The sequence below is a fragment of the Schistocerca cancellata genome, chromosome 2 (genome assembly GCF_023864275.1).
Source record: "Schistocerca cancellata isolate TAMUIC-IGC-003103 chromosome 2, iqSchCanc2.1, whole genome shotgun sequence".
In the NCBI taxonomy this organism is placed as follows: Eukaryota; Metazoa; Arthropoda; class Insecta; order Orthoptera; family Acrididae; genus Schistocerca; species Schistocerca cancellata.
The window spans coordinates 1140230007-1140252407 of NC_064627.1; the positions used below are offsets into that span (position 1 = coordinate 1140230007).

The 22401-nt window shown below is 41.3% G+C and overlaps 1 protein-coding gene across 1 annotated transcript in view; it reads left to right on the forward strand.

The window, feature by feature from the left end:
* LOC126161276 (UDP-glucosyltransferase 2-like) overlaps positions 1–22401 on the forward strand; it is an 80175-nt gene that overhangs the window by 23071 nt on the left and 34703 nt on the right. Inside the window, exon 2 of the mRNA XM_049917016.1 lies at positions 15405–15580. Coding sequence (XP_049772973.1) covers positions 15405–15580 — 176 coding nt within the window. The remainder of the gene's footprint in view (positions 1–15404; positions 15581–22401) is intronic.

Sequence of the window (22401 nt, forward strand, 5' to 3'; positions counted from 1 at the left end):
AAAGCGGTTACGGCATCGATGATTTAAGCCGTAAATAGAAATATTAAAAAAGGTAGGAAGATTTTTCTTTTTAGCAAAAGTGACAAAAAGCAGATTACAGAGTACCTGACAGTTCAACACAAAAGTTTTGTCTCAAGTACAGATTGTGTTGAGGATCAGTGGACAAAGTTCAAAACCATCGTACAATATGCGTTAGATGAGTATGTGCCAAGCAAGATCGTAAGAGGTGGAAAAGAGCCACCGTGGTACAACAACCGAGTTAGAAAACTGCTGCGGAAGCAAAGGAAACTTCACAGCAAACATAAACATAGCCAAAGCCTTGCAGACAAACAAAAATTACGCGAAGTAAAATGTAGTGTGAGGAGGGCTATGCGAGAGGCGTTCAACGAATTCGAAAGTAAAGTTCTATGTACTGACTTGCCAGAAAATCCTAAGAAATTTTGGTCTTATGTCAAATCGGTAGGTGGATCAAAACAAAATGTCCAGACACTCTGTGACCAAAATGGTACTGAAACAGAGGATGACAGACTAAAGGCCGAAATACTAAATGTCTTTTTCCAAAGCTGTTTCACAGAGGAAGACTGCACTGTAGTTCCTTCTCTAGATTGTCGCACAGATGACAAAATGGTAGATATCGAAATAGATGACAGAGGGATAGAGAAACAATTAAAATCGCTCAAAAGAGGAAAGGCCGCTGGACCTGATGGGATACCAGTTCGATTTTACACAGAGTACGCGAAGGAACTTGCCTCCCTTCTTGCAGCGGTGTACCGTAGGTCTCTAGAAGAGCGTAGCGTTCCAAAGGATTGGAAAAGGGCACAGGTCATCCCCGTTTTCAAGAAGGGACGTCGAACAGATGTGCACAACTATAGACCTATATCTCTAACGCCGATCAGTTGTAGGATTTTGCAACACGTACTATGTTCGAGTATAATGACTTTTCTGGAGAGTAGAAATCTACTCTGTAGGAATCAGCACGGGTTTCGAAAAAGACGGTCGTGTGAAACCCAGCTTGCGCTATTCGTCCACGAGACTCAGAGGGCCATAGACACGGGTTCACAGGTAGATGCCGTGTTTCTTGACTTCCGCAAGGGTCCGATACAGTTCCCCACAGTCGTTTAATGAACAAAGTAAGAGCATATGGACTATCAGACCAATTGTGTGATTGGATTGAAGAGTTCCTAGATAATAGAACGCAGCATGTCATTCTCAATGGAGAGAAGTCTTCCGAAGTAAGAGTGATTTCAGGTGTGCCGCAGGGGAGTGTCGTAGGACCGTTGCCATTCACAGTATACGTAAATGACCTTGTGGATGACATCGGAAGTTCACTGAGGCTTTTTGCAGATGATGTTGTGGTGTATCGAGAGGTTGTAACAATGGAAAATTGTACAGAAATGCAGGAGGATCTGCAACGAATTGACGCATGTTGCAGGGAATGGCAATTGAATCTCAATGTAGACAAGTGTAATGTGCTGCGAATACATAGAAAGATAGATCCCTTATCATTTAGCTACAAAATAGCAGGTCAGCAACTGGAAGCAGTTAAATCCATAAATTATCTGGGAGTACGCATTAGGAGTGATTTAAAATGGAATGATCATATAAAGTTGATCGTCGGTAAAGCAGATGCCAGACTGAGATTCATTGGAAGAATCCTAAGGAAATGCAATCCGAAAACGAAGGAAGTAGGTTACAGTACGCTTGTTCGCCCACTGCTTGAATACTGCTCAGCAGTGTGGGGTCCGTACCAGATAGAGTTGATAGAAGAGATAGAGAAGATCCAACGGAGAGCAGCGCGCTTCGTTACAGGATCATTTAGTAATCGCGAAAGCTACGGACATGATAGATAAACTCCAGTGGAAGACTCTGCAGGAGAGACGCTCAGTAGCTCGGTACGGGCTTTTGTTGAAGTTTCGAGAACATACCTTCACCGAAGAGTCAAGCAGTATATTGCTCCCTCCTACGTATATCTCGCGAAGAGACCATGAGAATCAAATCAGAGAGGTTAGAGCCCACACAGAAGCATACCGACAATCCTTCTTTCCACGAACAATACGAGACTGGAATAGAAGGGAGAACCGATAGAGGGACTCAGGGTACCCTCCGCCACACACCGTCAGGTGGCTTGCGGAGTATGGATGTAGATGTAGATGTAGATGAAGTTAAGCGCTGTCGGTCTTGGATAGCACTTCGATGGGTTCTGGTCTACCGAGAGCTGTAGGCAAAGGGGAGTGCACCTAGCCCGTGTGATTTTAATTGAGGGGTTACTTAGTTGAGAAATAGTGGCAACGGTCAAGAAAAACTGACAACGTCCCAGAGAGCGGTGTGCTGACCACATGCCCCTCCATAACCACAACCGTTGACGCCAAAGACGCCTGCTTGGACTGCGTTTGTTTTATGTGCGGAATACGTAATATTTATCCTTGCAGCGGAAGAAATTGAAAGAATACCCCAAAGGGAGGGTGTAGTCTCATATGCATATGCAGACGATATTGTAAAAGGTGCAAAGACTATTGCAAAGTTACAAGAAGCGATAAGCGATATGGAAGATTGGTGTATCGAACACGGCTTCGAAATAAATGTGGCGAAAACAGAAATGATGGTACTCAAAAATGGAGGAAGAACACCTGCATCAGATGAGATCTTCATACGAGAGAGAAAACTGAAGATTGTAACGGACTACAAGTATCTAGGGGTCACAACACAAACAACTGCAAAATGCTTCACAAAACATGTAACAGACAGAGCAATGCAAGTAATAATGGCAATACATGAACTACAATACATCAGATCCCTTAGCCTAGAGACAGCAATGGCACTATTCAGAGCAAAAATCTCCCCAATACTGACGTACGGCATATAAATTGTTGGACCACATCTTACAGTGAACAACCTAACAACACTACAAAGAGTGAAGGCGACCTTTATAAAGAAAGCAATAGGAGTGTCCAAAACAACACGATCGAGACAAGACCTTCGGACAATCCCGATGCTACCCAATAGCAGCGCCTTGGAAAGTCTACTTAAAACATTGAAGAAAAAAAGGGAAGACATACCTCCAGAATTTTACAGCACAGGTGCCATGATTGACCAAACATGGAGAAAGGAAAACTTCCAAATGAGATACGTGATCACCAGATTGGTAGTCCATGGTTTCCACAACCTTCTTTGCAACAACTCGTCACATCGTGAACCAAACGAAATGTGTGAGTGTAAACTGTGTCACCAAATTTGGAAACGTTACCATATAGAGCTCTGTACCAAAAGGACACGAACAATAAGTGACTATGCAAATCACAATATGTGAAATTTCTAATTTGTCTTATAATTATCACTGTACATTGAATTTGTATGGCTATTTGGCTGCAGTAACTTATTATTAATATGTAATAAGTATTGGTTGCATGGTATGTACCCAAACCTGAAATGAAAAAGATAAAAGTAAATGAAATGTTGTTTCAGACGGCTTGTTTCGTGTAGTTTTCCTACTACTGGTGTTAACAAACATAACGTCAGCCTCGAAGATACTGGTGTTGGCTCCAACGGCGTCCATTAGCCACCAGAAGGCGTTCCACGTTGTGACAAAGGCGTTACTTGAAAGGGGCCATGAAGTCACCTTATTTACGACGGATCCACTCAAGGTGAGATTTCCCAAAATATTTCTCAGTAATTTTAAAGTACATATAAAACAGCCTAAAATCAACATCTGGCATGACATCCGAATTCATAGATGCAAAACGAAATTATTTCTGTCGATTAAACCTATGAAAGTAACTTCTTTTCCCAAAGGGTAACATTAGTTCGTGTGATCATTCGAGTTGTGTGTGAGTGTGTGTGTGTGTGTGTGTGTGTGTGTGTTTGTGTGTGTGTGTGTGTGTGTGTGAGAGAGAGAGAGAGAGAGAGAGAGCAGGCACTGAAGTTTTCTTTTGAGATTAGAGTGTAGTTCCAAGCTATAATTCGAAGTACAGATCGCAAGCCATCGTACACATATTTATATTTCTAGAGCGAGATTTTCATATCGGAGTTGACTGTGCATGAACTGTTATAGTGACTGGTCTCATGGGATAATAACATTAACATATGTTTTTGGGTGGGGTCCGCCTTTAGCAAAACACATTTTTTGTCCCAGACATGTATCACTGGAGTTATAGCATCATTGGTGGGTTTTTTATTGTTAAAGCTGTTAAACATAAGGAATGTTCTTTACTGTTTAAATACATATGAATATTAGTTTCTAAATCGTAATTCCAGGTTTTTGAAGAGCACATAAAATAGTGTATTCGTACCTTCTTATCATATGGTACAGTTTTTCTGCTGTATTACGTTTTTACAGTGACTCTTTTCTTTTACAGTGTGTCACCTGCAACTATATACAACTTATTGTAGGCAAAAAATTTACGCAAAACTACGGTTTCTAAACTGTTATGGCTCTGCCTGAGATCAATAATTTATGTGAAAAGTTGTGTGTGTCTGTGTGTGTGTGTGTGTGTGTCTATTTACATTATGTTTCACTTACAGTTTCTTTTTTCGTCATCTTCTTCATTGTCAAGTTCTGTGTATTGAGTTGTCACTGTCACTGTTTACCAGCTGTAATAACAAGATGGAGGACAGTGGATCTGTAGAAGGTGTGAAAACGAGATGGCAGACAGTGGAACTTGTTTTGAAGAAAGAAAGAGAGAGAGAGAGAGAGAGAGAGATATACATACACAGCTGTCTGCAATGAAACTCTGTTCTCTGCCTTCAAAGAATTATTAGACAATACAAACCTATAGAACTGCCCCCAAACACACATACACATGCACATGCACACACAGACACATACATACATACACACACATAAAGCTAAAAATAAATATATAATAATAATAATAATAATAATAATAATGATAAATCCTCAAACCTACGCTCTCTCTCTCTCTCTCTCTCTCTCTCTCTGTGTGTCTCTTTCTTTCTCCCCCTCCCTCCCCCTCCCTCCCCCTTCCTCTCCCTCTCTCTTATCACAAACACTCACACACACACACGCACACACACACACACATACACCTGTGAGAAATTCTAAACAACCGCCAATGACGTCTTCAACTGTTCCACTGTCTGCCATCTCGATTTCACACCTTCTACTGTTCCACTGTCCTCCATCTTGTTATTACAGCTGGTAAACAGTGAAAGTGACAACTCAATACAAAGAACTGAACAATGAAGAAGATGACGAAAAGCGAAACCGTAAGTGAAACATAATATAAATAGATATACACAAACACACACACACACACACACACACACACACAACCTTTCAAATAAATTATTAATCTAAGGCATAGCCATAACAGTAAAAAGTTTAATTTTGCGTTAATTTTTTGCCTGCATTAAGTTGTATATAGTTGCAGGTGACAAACTGTTGAAACGTCCCCTTAGAAAAATTATACATGACTGTGTTTAAACTGACACACAATATTTTTAGCGCAACGCAATCTGACTTTCAAAAATCCCTACAAAAGAATGGCCCTGATTAACATTAACCTTTACCTTTCACAAATCACTTACCTCACCAAAAATCTTCGTTACTCGAACTACTGCAATACAGCGAGCGCCACTACTGCCAGCTAAATAAAAGATTCAAACTACTGAAGGCACTAACTACTGATAGGCATAGTTAGCAAATGAAAGATTTTGATAGAGAACAAACAATGTATTTACCTTACTAGTGTTCAAAAGTCATAATATATATAGCAGTTCATGACATCCAGTCTTACAAATTTCAAAACTCCGCCATTTCTCTCCCCACATCCACCACTGCTGGCGGCTCACCTCCAACTGCGCAACGCTACGCGCTATTAACATCCAGCTGCCAAACACTACAATGGCAGACAACAATGCAAACCAGCGACAGAGACTGCACACAGCACAGCCAGTGATTTTCATACAGAGCGCTACGTGGCGTTGCCAATATAAAAACCTAAACAGCCTACTTACAGTGTAAAGAAAAACAGACACTGTAAAAACATAATACAACAGGAAAACCACACCATTTGGTAAGAAGGTATGAATATTCAGTTTTATGATCTCTTCACAAAACCTGTAATTACAATTTGGAAAATAATATTTATATGTATTTAAACAGTAAAGAACATTCCTTATGTTTAACAGCTGTAATAATAAAAAACCCGCTGGTGGTGCTGTAACTGTAGTGAAACATGTCTGGGACAAAAAAACAAAATTGTGTTTTGCTAAAGGCGGACCCCACTCAAAAACATACGTCATTGTTAAAGCAAACACAGACAAAAGAACTTCAACATCAAGATGATTACAACATTATTTGCTTACATGGAGTTGTTTATAACATTAACAAATCTTCAGTTCGCTCTGCAAATACTCGTTGTTTGAAGATAACAATAACACTGTAAACGACAATTTAGAACAACCATATTCTCAACAACCACTGTTCATTTTCTGAAGAACAGCTTCTTAGTCCCAGCACGTAAGATACCGCGCTGTCGATAACCGTATTTGCACCTGGCACGTGGTTAGGGTTCGTAAAAATCGTAGAGGGAGACCAAGAGATGAATACACTAAGCAAATTCAGAAGGATGTAGGGTGCAGTAGGTACTGGGAGATGAAGAAGCTTCCACAGGATAGAGTAGCATGGAGAGCTGCATCAAACCAGTCTCAGGACTGAAGACCACAACAACAACAACAACAACCTCATCATGAGTCTGTGGAGAGAAGAGAATATTCACTAACAAAGCTCTGGGAATTTGTCCGGGAATTTGTTCGCAGGTATTTCACATGTGTTGCCTTTGCTAAGACAAGCAGTTGGTGGTCATGCTCTGAAATGGAAATAATATCGAATGAAAAGTTTTCATGTTTCAACCAGGTCAAGTAAACAAAATCACACAAAAGACATCATGTTTTCAAGATATTTCACGAGACTGTGAATCCCAGTTATGAAAAGTTAAAATCCCACGAATCCAAAGTAGTTACATCCGGAATGAGATGAAACTGTCTCGTCGTCACAGAGCTTCTAGAAAACTAAGGATCGATGAAACAGAACAAGCATCTCTGCTGCCTTGGACAATAATAGAAGATCACACATAAGTGACAAAAATATTAGACATGTCACCAATAATGGACCAACAGCAGCTGCTAGGAGCAGGATTGTCAACCACAAAAAGTCTGTGGAACTACAGCGATTACTACGCCTTGATGTGATAATACTTTCAGTAATGCGTATATCGCGTTACTGGTTTTAGCTTTTCCGCTTAGCAGATCTCATCGTCAGGCAACATTTTAGGCAGCAGGATGTGCGCATCAAGGGAATATCAAATGGTTTCAATTAATGATGAATGGAGATAAACCTCTCATCAGACTGTGCCTGACACCATTCGCCACTACCTTGATGCCTACATTACCACTGCCTTATTTACTGTCCGATGATGGTTTATTTAGCGAAATCGCTAATCACACGAAGGTGAAATAAGTTCTATTCAGACTTTTTCACAAGCAAGATCTTAACGAAGACAATTAAATCAACTATAGGCAAAACAATGTCGTATGACCGATAGTGATTACAGTCATACAACTCGAAACATTCATGGACACAGTTTGGTTGGTGGGAAGGGTAATGATGAGTCAATAAAATACAATTAGTAACGTACTGAAGGTGTTAGAAGCCATAACAACTGTGGAACGTTATCGTGATGAGGGACCCAACCATGTGATAGCTACATAGCATTTGTTTTTCAGCAATTCCTCACTCAAACATTTTAATATTTGAAGGTAGTAATGCTGGTTAATAGCAGAACCTAGGTAAAACACAACTTCGTGAACTATTCATTCATGTCGGAAAAAAATCAAGTCTAACCGTTTTCAACTCGGTTATTACTTGTTTCACTTTCTACGTCCGTGGAGTTGAAGCACTGCACAGGCCCAATTGATTCTTAAAAACGGAAGGAAGATCAGAATTTAACGGACCTTCTACGATGAGGTCATTAGAGGCGGAGCAGAAGTTATGATGGGGAAAAATTTGAGATGATATCGTCTATGTCCTTTCCAAAGGAACCATCCCGGCATCTATGGTAAGTGATTTAGAAAAAAATCTCTTTGGGTGGTCAAACGGGATTTCATCTGGAATGTAAGCTCTGGCCGGAATACGCAGCTAAACTTCGCTCCGTTTAATTGTTTCTTGTTTTGTGAATCACGACCACATCTAGAGACACCTTGCACAGGAGCCCTTCAAGGAATTGTAATAGCGTTCTCAGACCCTCCACCCTTCAAGGGTCTCCCCTTTGGGTCGTAAATACACTACTGGCCATTAAAATTGCTACACCAAGAAGAAATGCAAAAGATAAATGGGTATTCATTGGACAAATATATTATACTAGAACTGACATGTGATTGTATTTTCACGCAATTAGGTTGCATAGATCCTGAGAAATTAGTACCCAGAACAACCACCTCTGGCCTTGATAACGGCCTCGATACGCCTGGGCATTGAGTCAAACAGAGCTTGGATGGCGTGTACAGGTACAGCTGCCCATGCAGCTTCAACACGATACCACAGTTCATCAAGAGTAGTGACTGGCGTATTGTGACGAGCCAGTTGCTCGGCCACCATTGACCAGACGTTTTCTATTAGTGAGAGATCGGGAGAATGTGCTGGCCAGGGCAGCAGTCGAACATTTTCTGTATCCAGAAAGGCCCGTACAGGACCTGCAACATGTGCTCGTGCATTATCCTGCTGAAATGTAGGGTTTCGCAGGGATTGAATGAAGGGTGGAGCCATGGGTCGTAACATATCTGACATGTAACGTCCACTGTTCAAGGTGCCGTCAGTGCGAAGAAGAGGTGACCGACACGTGTAACCAATGGCACCCCATACCAACACGCCGGGTGATACGCCAGTATGGCGATGACGAATACACGCTTCCAATGTGCGTTCGCCGCGATGTCTTCATACACGGATGCAACCATCATGATGCTGTAAACAAAACCTGGATTCATCCGAAAAAATGATTTTTTGCTATTCGTGTAACCAGGTTCATGGTTGAGTACACCATCGCAGGCGCACTTGTCTGTGCTGCAGTGTCAAGTGTAACCGCAGCCATGGTCTCCGAGCTGATAGTCGATGCTGCTGCAAACGTCGTCGAGCTGTTCGTGCAGATGGCTGTTGTCTTGCAAACGTCCCCATCTGTTGACTCAGCGATCGAGACGTGGCTGCACGATTCGTTGCAGCCATGGGCATAAGATGCCTGTCATCTCGACTGCTAGTGATACGAGGCCGTTGGGATCCGGCACGGCGTTCCGTATTACCCTCCTGAACCCACCGATTCCATATTATGCTAGCAGTCATTGGATCTCGACCAATGCGATCAGCAATGTCGCGATACGATAAACCGCAATCGCGACAGGCTACAATCCGACCTTTATCAAAGTCGGAAACGTGATGGTACTCATTTCTCCTCCTTACACGAGGCATCACAACAACGTTTCACCAGGCAACGGCGGTCGACTGCTGTTTGTTTATGAGAAATCAGTTGGAAACTTTCCTCATGTCAGCAGGTTTTAGGTGTCGCCCCCGGCGCCAACCTTGTGTGAATGCTCTGAAAAGCTAATGATCACAGTATCTTCTTCCTGTCGGTTAAATTTCGCGTCTGTAGCACGTCATCTTCGTGGTGTAGCAATTTTAATGGCCAGTAGTGTAGATTTGTACACATAGTTTGGTGTAAACTCATAGATATCAAGCAGTAAAGTGCACACTGTTCACTGGCAAATAATGTTTACCGCATATCCAGAATTGATTCACTGTGTGTCCATCTTCAGTGCTGAAAGACATAGATGCATAAGTAAGGCGAGGCGGTAACTGTAGATGCACAACAGGCTGGTACTCTTACGGTAATGGGCGAAATGCCGCGACTAATGAGGATAATCGGCAAGGGCACGACAATTAGTAGTGAATGGCTAAGCTGAGAATCTGGGTGTGACGGGAGGCGTGTTAGGGTGGTCCGCGCAGGTGAACTGACCAACGTGGCCGGATGGCTTAGTAGTCAGAGCATCTGCCTAATAAAAAGGAGATCCAGGTTCTGATACCTATCCGGCATAAATTTTCAACTTTCTCTATTGATTTCCTTTAATGCCCGCTTGCAGCCAATGTCTGTAATTCAATATCGAACCAGTTACAACAAGGTAATAAGCATGCCTTCTTGAATCTACATCTTTACATACGTGTCAGTCATAAAATACGCACTAGTAAATGTAAGTTAAAACATTAAAACCACATATATCAGAATGGTCCCAACTAGACTATTTGTGGTAGAGGCTGAGTTCCCACTGAGGCCGCTCTTTACATTTACAACATAGCAGGTTTCGGTGTACGTCATGTAATATACAGCGCCCCTATTAAATGTGCGATGCGTTGACAACAAGGATTAACTTTATTTTACAATTCGCATATTTCATTGGTTTATACGTAAAGCAGAGGCGATACTAGAAGTCGGTCAAAGGGGGTGGCTAAGGGGGGGGGGGGGGGTATAGGGGAATGGAATATCGCTTGACAAAAGAAGAGTCCTCCGGCGGCAAATTGGTGAAATTTGGTGTTGCTTAAAGCACAAGTTTTTGGTTTCTGTTTTGGAGCTCAGGATAAAAAAAGAAACTTGTTCTAACATGGTAGGTTTTATAAATTACATGAACCTTAAAAGAGGTAAACTTACGACAGATAAGTTTTCATTAATTTTCTGGATACAGAAGATGACATGAATGTAAAAACTTGAACTTGACATGGATACAAAAAAAATTTCTGTAACAAAATTAACTGGATATTTCCGTCTTCTGCTCAATTTGTCATGTTCATTCGTCTCTGTTTCTTTCTACTGAATATGTCAATGATACTTTCAATGTCTGTACCTCTTTCTTTATGGATATTTGCAAGAGCCAATCCATTTAGCCTCACCTTCCCATTTGAGTCACACAAATAAGTCTTTATTCATTTCAAAGTAGAGAAGCTTAGTTAAGGAGTGCTTGTGGTAATAGGAATAGTCCCAAATATTTGAGGTAAAACATATACATTTGGGAAGAACTGCTTGTCACACATCTTTAAATCTTCAGTTGCTGTTTCAAATCTTCTACTTTCATCAACCCACTTTTTCTTCGGTAGTTTCAGCTCTCCTTATGGATCTGTTGAAGTAATATATTCGCTGATTTCTGAAGACATTTTATACAGTGTAATATGGTACTCCATTGGGGGGTGGGAGCATAGCCCCCATAGCCTCCCACCCCCCCTTGCCCCTGACGTAAAGCAAATAAGGTGGTTATAACTGGCATGAAAATACAAAATACCTTATTGAAGATATCTGAGCTAATACAGTTTTTATTGAAACTGTGTTACATAATAAGCACAGCTGAAGGAACTGGATCAGACAAGATGGGTGTTACAAGTTATCATACCAGCAGAAACTTTGTACGCATAAGCGACCTTAAAGAGTGCATTCGTAACTGGGTTGTTACTTTCAGTTCAGGGCGTCTGTGCGTCTATTAGGATCCACCCATAGGGGGCAAATCCCAATGATTTTTAAATATTCCCATTAACCAGGAGTTTCTCGTGGCCATCTGCTCGTTTACATAGTATCCTACGAGACGACATCCATGGTCAAAATATTTCAGATTCCTCCAAGGGGTTCATACGTCTTCACTTCTCGTATGGATGGTGCGTCTTCGTATATGAGAACTAAACTGGAGCACTATACCCACTTTCAAAAAGGCGGACGGCGAAAATAGATCGCTCTGAAAGTGGGCACAGTGCAACAGTTCTGTCCTTACATGGTTTTAATAAAAAATATATCAATTTAGGTACTCTGAATAAGATGTTTTGTATTTTTTAAACTATGTTCAGTTGTAAAGTGTGCAGCCGTAATGGTTGCCACTGGTTAGTTCACACGACTAGCAATATTTATAATTGTAAAACCTTTGTCACTGTTGTAGTTACAACCTCCGAATTTGTTTTATGTACTTAAATTTTGAAAAGTATTAAAATAATATAAAAAATTGTAACGTAATGTTAATCCATGATATCAATGCATCACACTTTTAATGGGGGCACTGTAGACTGGCATGACGTACTCTCAGAACAGCTGTGTTGTAACTGTAAACAACGGCCTCTGTGGGAACTTGACGTTCGACGTGAATAGTCCAGTTGGGATTTTGTGCTTGTATGTGGTTCTAATACCTTGCCTTAATTTTACTAATATGTGAATCATGCTTAACTCACATTCAAAACTTATCAACCGTATATTTAGTAAGGCCTGCACATTATCTTATTGTAACTGGTTCTACACGTCTTGCAGCACTGAAGATGGTCACACGGTGACCGAGATCTGAATTTCAATCAACATTTCGCTGGATACAACAGTTTTCCAATCTAATCAAACCTCGTAACACGCCATAGCTGTCTTTGAGTTACATATGACGTGTGATTATTCAAGCTGATCAGTAAATAAACAGAAAATAGACGCTCATGTAACAACTATTGAAAATGACAGATTATTCGGTATGTCACAGAAGGTTCTCAATACCTATAACATATTTTATTGAAGTCCACGATTGAAAACACGTCGACATTTTCTGAATAAGTCTCTTTATTGTGCCAGCAGTTTCGTTCTACAACATCACCAGGCCCCAAGAGATTACCTTACCGTTTATAAGCACGCCACATAAAAAATTATCACCCCAGGACACATACTGATAACAGCATGTAACACGCCTCCATACATCAAATTGGTTTTAGCTGTACTAGAAAATGAGTAAAAAATATTCTTCAGGTACGCCGTATAAAGATAAAGCTACGCACTGACAATTGGGTCTCGTACAGTCACCAAGTGATTGGGGGGAGGGGAGGGGTGTTAACTGATTGCTACGTTTCACCAGCTTTTCCAAATAGCAACAGACATCTACTCTGGGTCTAAGAGCAGCTGATTTAGTGGGCCGGTAAAAGTCGCCTGAGTTTTTGTCAGACCTAGAGGGTATACGCGCACCGTTCTGGACACGGTCTGGATGACTTCAGTGTCCACGTCGTGAACATACAGTGAAAAGGTCAAGACCTGGTTACCGGTAATTTTGAAATAAACATTCTGGTCCATGCTCATGTTCCAAGACATGGTACGGAAAATACAGAACATCTTACCCTCCACACATACGGTTTAAACGCGACATGGGTCCGGCGGTACAATTGACGAATTCTGTAGTCTTAAAATCGTGGGTCCTCGGACCACACTATACGCCTCCAGTCAGCTGTTCTCATTTTCTGTGTTGCTTGTTCCACTGACAACATGAAATTTTGTTGACTTCTGTGAGGAATGGGGTTTTGCTGGGTGTGCTGTTCTTACGCCGTGTCACAAGGCCATAAACCACTCCTAGTACACATTTAGTACTGCCTGCGTTGATAGATCGTCGTGCTGAAAAATTAATTTTCTGTGCAAAATATTCCAAATAACTGCACATTTAACATGCACATATCGTTCTTTCACAATTTGAGGCAAATGACAACCCGGAGTAAACATTAACAAAACAGGTATCCTCAAAGAAATATTGTTCTAAATTGAGAAAACACAGTTTTCCTTGTTGTGGTACCAACATATGCTTCGAAGAACTTTCTCCATCTTCAGTGGGTTCATTTATTCTCTCTTAAACGACATACAAATAATTTATGTATTACGATACATACCAGTTTTTGAGATTATAGTATCTATAGTATTAAAAGTTAAAATAGAAATGTAAAAGGGGAAAACAAATGTATATCATAGTATTTTATAATGGTGTTCACGTGGTTATTTGATATTCACAGCACAGCTGTAATCGTTGCCTTCCAGTATGTCATCTGCAATTAATAAGCGCTTATGACTGCTTTGTTACTTCATTTGCAAAATTTTAATCCCATTGTAAAATTATCGATATCTCTTTTCTTTTCAATGTTTTTTTTTCCTTTTTACATTTCCTTTTTTGTAGCACTACAGTCCTTATAGAGTTGTATTGTCGACACAGATTCACTAATTTGCTCTTTGAGTAGCGTTTTTTAGGTTACAGTACTATTTTTCGTTAAATGTGTAAGAGATTTAACTGACTGCCACTAGACTTTGTAAAACGATGAGGGGGGAAGGGAACGCACTAAGTGTTTAAGTGCGTGTACTTACTTTTTGTAGATTCCGCCTTTTTCTCCTTCTGTAGGGTAACTACGTATATGGAGCTTCCTAACAAGACATTGTTTGACTTGATCTGCCATCTTGTGCTGGATAGGAGGTTTGAATTTTGCAATGATATTGGTCTTTGGGGATATCTGTCTTTGTTTGTATGCTTGTTTTTCTGCTTGTCTGAATATGTGTGTGTGTGTTTGTGTATGTGTGTGCATGTACGTGCGTGTGTGTTATATGTCCTGATCTTGTAACAGTTGTTGTAGAGCTGCGAACAGGATTTCACTGTAAAGTGCTGTATATTCAAAACTCTCGCCCGGAACACCCAGAACAAGATGGAAGAATAAATATACATCATCCAAACAGCGAAACAGTATGTGTTAGGAAGCAGCATTCAATCACACTGTAGAAGCATGAAAACGCGACGTCCACAATAAGTAAGTACACACATTTAGGTATTTAGTGGAGCCTTTCCAAACTTACCATTTCACAAACTGTAATCACAGTCAGCATTTTACAATACGACATAATATAAGTCAGTAGTACTATTAAGAAAGAAAAAGGAATAAAGATATTAGAAAGGAAAAATATATCAATAATTTCATACTGGGCCTAAAATCTGGCAAAGTACTTAACTTCATAATCCGCTATTAAGTGCAGATGACAGGCTGGAAGGCAATAATTAAAGCTGCGCTGCATATATCAGTCACATGAACACAATTACGTAATACTAAGGTATATATTTATTTTTCCCGTTAATACTTCTGTCAGTACTTTTATTAATGTAAATCAAATACTCTCAAAAAAAGCGTTATGTATCTGAGTGCATAAATTCTTTATATGTTAATTAACAAAGAATAAATGAACGAAATCAAGATGGAGAAATTTCTCCAAAATATGTATGGGTAGAAAAACAAGAAAAATTGCACTTGCTCAAGACAGAACCACGCTTCCTCATTACATACTAGGAAGCAAACGCTGACAAGAGAAGAGCGTGAACCACAAAGTTATGGATAGCCAGACATTCTTTAAAGCAGAAACTTACCACCGCATTTAAAATTAGCCTACTGAACTGCTAGCGTGATACACAACCACCATACGAGGGAAATAATAACTTTTTAGTGGAGATTAAGTTAGTTTTGGCAGGACCACGAAAAAGTAAGTAGTTTGATACAAGTATCTTTTTTAAATACATTTCAATTTAGACCCACTGATGTATTCTCTTCACAGGTAAATCATCAGAATCTAACCGAGGTCGATCTATCTTCGTCGTATAAAATGATCAGAGAGTTAGACATCGTGGGCATGGCTGACATGACACCTCTGGACGTACTCCTTGGCTTACTAGCGATGCCATCGCCGGTTAAGTCTCAATTGAGAGAGCCAGCAGTACAGGATTTCATCAGGTGAGTGTATTCCTGCGGTAAAGTTATGTATTTCGTTGTATACAAGCAGGTGACAAATACCATGGAATGTATGTATGTATTGAACCGGGGACCTAGAGACGACCCCACCTTAGCCCTCAGTGGTTCACAACCCCACAACAGGCCACAGCAGTCCACTCACCCCACCGCCACTCCACACCGAACCCAGGGTTATTGTGCGGTTCGATCCCCAGTGGACTTTCCCGGGTACGTCTCATTCCAGAAGAGTGTAACCCCAATGTTTGCGTGGTAGAGTAATTATGGTGTACGCGTATGTGGAAATAGTGTTTGCACACCAATCGCCGACATAGTGTAACTGAGGCTGAATAAGGGGAACCAGCCCGCATTCGCCGAGGTAGATCGAAAACTGCCTTAAAAACCGTACACAGGCTGGCCGGCACACCGGACCTCGACACTAATCCGCCGGTCGGATTCTTGCCACGGACCGGCACGCCTTCCCGCTCTGGAAGCAGCGCGTTAGACCGGAAGGCTAGCAAGGTGGGCGAAGTCCTGCGAACCTCCCCCCCCCCCCCCCCGTCCTCAATATCCTGTCAGACTTCCTTTTTCCTGGCATAGTGCAGCGACTCGATGTGGATCGACTCAACACGTCGTCGGAAATCCCATGCAGAAATACTGAGCATTGCAAAAACAGACATAATGTCTTATGGGATAACAGCAATCAGTGATTTTATAATGTTACTTAAAATCCGTCTTGATTGCAAATAAATTTTTTTTTTTATTATTCATATGACCGGTTTCGGTTCATTCAGAACCATCTTCAGATCTGATATTTCAGTTACAGGAGTAACCCGTCCAAATCCAGCAACTTGAAATATCAGATCTGAAGATGGTTCTTGGTTCAAAAATGGCTCTGAGCACTATGGGACTTAACATCTATGGTCATCAGTCCCCTAGAACTTAGAACTACTTAAACCTAACTAACCTAAGGACAGCACACAACACCCAGCCATCACGAGGCAGAGAAAATCCCTGACCCCGCCGGGAATCGAACCCGGGAATCCGTGCGTGGGAAGCGAGAACGCTACCGCACGAACACGAGATGCGGGCTAAGATGGTTCTGAATGAACCGAAACCGGTCATATGAATAATAATAAAAAAAAAAAATTTTTTTTGCAATCAAGACGGATTTTAAGTAACGCTACAGAAATACTGAGCTGCGAAGCCTCTATAGTAATCTGTTGTGTTGGCAGAAGAGCCAACACCGTGTTTACTAATGGAGGCCGAAGTGCACGCGTTTTAGCTCACACAAGTTGGCGTGAGGAGGGAAGAACCATACTGACGTGAGGTCTGGAACATGACAAGGAATTAGAATTTAGAAAGCGCTCATAATTAGTTTGATACTTAACTTTAATCCATTAATGATGAACGTCGCCCTTGACGGTACATGATTCACAATATTATCTGTTCAGAAGACATAGCAACTGAATATGGCGCCTGGCTAGGTCGTAGAAAATGACGTAGCTGAAGGCCGTGCTCAACTGTCGTCTCTGCAAATGAGAGCGTATGTAGACAGTGAACCACCGCTAGCAAAGTCGGTTGAACAACTGGGCGAGTGCTAGGGAGTCTCTCTAGACTAGACCTGCCGTGTGGCGGCGCTCGGTCTGCAATCACTGATAGTGGCGACACGCGGGTCCGACGTATACTAACGGACCGCGGCCGATTTAAAGGCTACCACCTAGCAAGTGTGGTGTCTGGCGGTGACACCACATCATCCATAATTCAAACTGTTCTCGGTGCAGTACTTTTTGCACGAACTGACTTCTTGATCATCTCCCATAAACATTAAAGGGATTCATGTCCGTCGATCTGGTCGCCAAATCATTCCCTCGAATATTCCAAAAAGTTATTCAAACCAGTCTTGAAAAAGCGATTTCCTCATTGTTGAAAACAGTTTTAGGAACTGGGTGGACGCCTCCTCCCCCAAATCCCACACCCTTGTCTCCTACCTTTCCTTTTTTTATTTTTTTTCCTTCACTCCTCAAATTTCTCTACCTTCTTTTTTTCCCTTCCTTCCGTTTCAATTAGTAATGTACATCTGACATGTCTCCTTATACTTCACTATGTATATTTGCCAGTTCGGCGTTTGCCTCTTGTTCCCCACTCTCCTGGCTAGTGATGTGGGCCGAGCAAATGCCCAGTGGGAAGGACATTTGTAAATGGACATCTGCCCGATAATTTAACCAAAGCAGTTATAAAATGCCCAAAATCAGGCCATTTATTAAAAAGTACCCTTTAAAGTTTTTACTGCTAGAATCTGTGGTTGTTGTTGTGGTCTTCAGTCCTGAGACTGGTTTGATGCAGCTCTCCATGCTACTCTATCCTGTGCAAGCTTTTTCATCTCCCAGTACCTACTGCAACCTACATCCTTCTGTATCTGTTTGGTGTATTCATCTCTTGGTCTCCCTCTTCGATTTTTAACCTCCACGCTGCCCTCCAACACCAAATTGGTGATCCCTGGATGCCTCAGAACATGTCCTACGAACCTATCCCTTCTTCTAGTCAAGTTGTGCCACAAACTTCTCTTCTCCCTAACCCTATTCAGTACTTCCTCACTAGTTATGTGATCTACCCATCTAATCTTCAGCATTCTTCTGTAGCACCACATTTCGAAAGCTTCTATTCTTTTATTCATCATCATCATCATCATCATTTAAGACTAATTATGCCTTTCAGCGTTCAGTCTGGAGCATAGCCCCCCTTATACAGTTCCTCCATGATCCCCTATTCAGTGCTAACATTGGTGCCTCTTCTGATGTTAAACCTATTACTTCAAAATCATTCTTAACTGAATCCAGGTAACTTCTCCTCGGTCTGCCCCTACTCCTCCTACCCTCTACTGCTGAATCCATGAGTCTCTTGGGTAACCTTGCTTCTCCCATGCGTGTAACATGACCCCACCATCTAAGCCTGTTCGCCCTGACTGCTACATCTATAGAGTTCATTCCCAGTTTTTCTTTGATTTCCTTATTGTGGACACCCTCCTGCCATTGTTCCCATCTACTAGTACCTGCAATCATCCTAGCTACTTTCATATCCGTAACCTCAACCTTGTTGATAAGGTAACCTGAATCCACCCAGCTTTCGCTCCCATACAACAAAGTTGGTCGAAAGATTGAACGGTGCACAGATAGTTTTTTCTTGTCCAAACTATTTATCGTCCATGTTTCACTATCATACATGGCTACACTCCATACATATACTTTCAGAAACGACTTCCTGACACTTAAATCTATACTCGATGTTAACAAATTTCTCTTCTTCAGAAATGCTTTCCTTGCCATTGACAGTCTACATTTTATATCCTCTCTACTTCGGCCATCATCAGTTATTTTGCTCCCCAAATAGCAAAACTCCTTTACTACTTTAAGTGTCTCATTTCTACATCTACATCTACATCTATACTCCGCGAGCCACCTTACGGTGTGTGGCGGAGGGTACTTATTGTACCACTATCTGATCCCCCCTTCCCTGTTCCATTCACGAATTGTGCGTGGGAAGAACGACTGCTTGTAAGTCTCCGTATTTGCTCTAATTTCTCGGATCTTTTCGTTGTGATCATTACGCGAGATATATGTGGGCTGTAGTAATATGTTGCCCATCTCTTCCCGGAATGTGCTCTCTCGTAATTTCGATAATAAACCTCTCCGTATTGCGTAACGCCTTTCTTGAAGTGTCCGCCACTGGAGCTTGTTCAGCATCTCCGTAACGCTCTCGCGCTGACTAAATGTCCCCATGACGAATCGCGCTGCTTTTCGCTGGATCATGTCTATCTCTTCTATTAATCCAACCTGGTAAGGGTCCCATACTGATGAGCAATACTCAAGAATCGAACGAACAAGCGTTTTGTAAGCTACTTCTTTCGTCGATGAGTCACATTTTCTTAGAATTCTTCCTATGAATCTCAACCTGGCGCCTGCTTTTCCCACTATTTGTTTTATGTGATCATTCCACTTCAGATCGCTCCGGATAGTAACTCCTAAGTATTTTACGGTCGTTACCGCTTCCAATGATTTACCACCTATGGCATAATCGTACTGGAATGGATTTCTGCCCCTATGTATGCGCATTATATTACATTTATCTACGTTTAGGGAAAGCTGCCAGCTGTCGCACCATGCATTAATCCTCTGCAGGTCTTCCTGGAGTACGTACGAGTCTTCTGATGTTGCTACTTTCTTGTAGACAACCGTGTCATCTGCAAATAGCCTCACGGAGCTACCGATGTTGTCAACTAAGTCATTTATGTATATTGTAAACAATAAAGGTTCTATCACGCTTCCTTGCGGTACTCCCGAAATTACCTCTACATCTGCAGATTTTGAACCGTTAAGAATGACATGTTGTGTTCTTTCTTCTAGGAAATCCTGAATCCAATCACAAACCTGGTCCGATATTCCGTAAGCTCGTATTTTTTTCATTAAACGTAAGTGCGGAACCGTATCAAATGCCTTCCTGAAGTCCAGGAATACGGCATCAATCTGCTCGCCAGTGTCTACGGCACTGTGAATTTCTTGGGCAAATAGGGCGAGCTGAGTTTCACATGATCTCTGTTTGCGGAATCCATGTTGGTTATGATGAAGGAGATTTGTATTATCTAAGAACGTCATAATACGAGAACACAAAACATGTTCCATTATTCTACAACAGATTGACGTAAGCGAAATAGGCCTATAATTATTCGCATCTGATTTATGACCCTTCTTGAAAATGGGAACGACCTGCGCTTTCTTCCAGTCGCTAGGTACTTTACGTTCTTCCAGCGATCTACGATAAATTGCTGATAGAAAGGGGGCAAGTTCTTTAGCATAATCACTGTAGAATCTTAAGGGTATCTCGTCTGGTCCGGATGCTTTTCCGCTACTAAGTGATAGCAGTTGTTTTTCAATTCCTATATCGTTTATTTCAATATTTTCCATTTTGGCGTCCGTGCGACGGCTGAAGTCAGGGACCGTGTTACGATTTTCCGCAGTGAAACAGTTTCGGAACACTGAATTCAGTATTTCTGCCTTTCTTCGGTCGTCCTCTGTTTCGGTGCCATCGTGGTCAACGAGTGACTGAATAGGGGATTTAGATCCGCTTACCGATTTTACATATGACCAAAACTTTTTAGGGTTCTTGTTTAGATTGTTTGCCAATGTTTTATGTTCGAATTCGTTGAATGCTTCTCTCATTGCTCTCTTTACGCTCTTTTTCGCTTCGTTCAGCTTTTCCTTATCAGCTATGATTCGACTACTCTTAAACCTATGATGAAGCTTTCTTTGTTTCCGTAGTACCTTTCGTACATGATTGTTATACCACGGTGGATCTTTCCCCTCGCTTTGGACCTTAGTCGGTACGAACTTATCTAAGGCGTACTGGACGATGTTTCTGAATTTTTTCCATTTTTGTTCCACATCCTCTTCCTCAGAAATGAACGTTTGATGGTGGTCACTCAGATATTCTGCGATTTGTGCCCTATCACTCTTGTTAAGCAAATATATTTTCCTTCCTTTCTTGGCATTTCTTATTACACTTGTAGTCATTGATGCAACCACTGACTTATGATCACTGATACCCTCTTCTACATTCACGGAGTCGAAAAGTTCCGGTCTATTTGTTGCTATGAGGTCTAAAACGTTAATTTAATTCCCTCAGAATCACCAGACTTAATTCGACTACATTCCATTATCCTAGTTTTGCTTTTGTTGATGTTCGTCTTATATCCTCCTTTCAAGACATTATCCATTCCGTTCAACTGCTCTTCCAAGTCCTTTGCTGTCTCTGACAGCATTACAATGTCATCGGCGAACCTCAAAGTTTTTATTTCTTCTCCATAGATTTTAATACCTACTCCGAATTTTCTTTTGTTTCCTTTCCTGCATGCTCAATATACTTATTGAATAACATCGGCGAGAGACTAAAACCCTATCTCACTCCCTTCCAAACCAGTGCTTCCCTTTCATGCCCCTCGACTCTTATAACTGCCATCTGGTTTCTGTACATATTCTAAATTGCCTTTCACTCCCTGTATTTTACGCCTACAACCTTCAGAATTTGAAAGAGAGTATTCCAGTCAACATTGTCAAAAGCTTTATCTAAGTCTACAAATGCTAGAAACGTAGGTTTGCCCTTCCTTAATCTAGCTTCTAAGATAAGTCGTAAGGTCAGTATTGCCTCACGTGTTTCGATATTTGTATGGAATCCAAACTGATCTTCCCCGAGGTCGGCTTTTACTAGTTTTTCCATTCGTCTGTAAAGAATTCGCGTTAGTATTTTGCAGACGTGACTTATTAAACTGATTGTTCGGTAATTTTCACATCTGTCAACGCCTGCTTTCTTTGGGATTGGAATTACTTTATTCTTCTTGAAGTCTGAGGGTATTTCGCCTGTCTCATACATCTTGCTCATCAGATGGTAGATTTTTGTCAGGACTGGCTCTCCCAAGGCTGTCAGTAGTTCTAATGGAATGTTGTCTTCTCCCGCGGCCTTGTTTCGACTCAGGTCTTTCAGTGCTCTGTCAAACTCTTCACGCAGTATCACATCTCCCATCTTCATCTACATCCTCTTCCATTTCCATAATATTGTCCTCAAGTACATAGCCCTTGTATAGACCCTCTATATACTCCTTCCACCTTTGTGCTTTCCCTTCTTTGCTTAGAACTGGGTTTCCATTTGAGCTCTTGATATTCATACAAGTGGTTCTCTTTTCTCCAAAGGTCTCTTTAATTTTCCTGTAGGCAGTATCCATCTTATCCCTAGCGAGATAAGCGTCAACATCCTTACATTTGTCCTCTAGCCTCCCT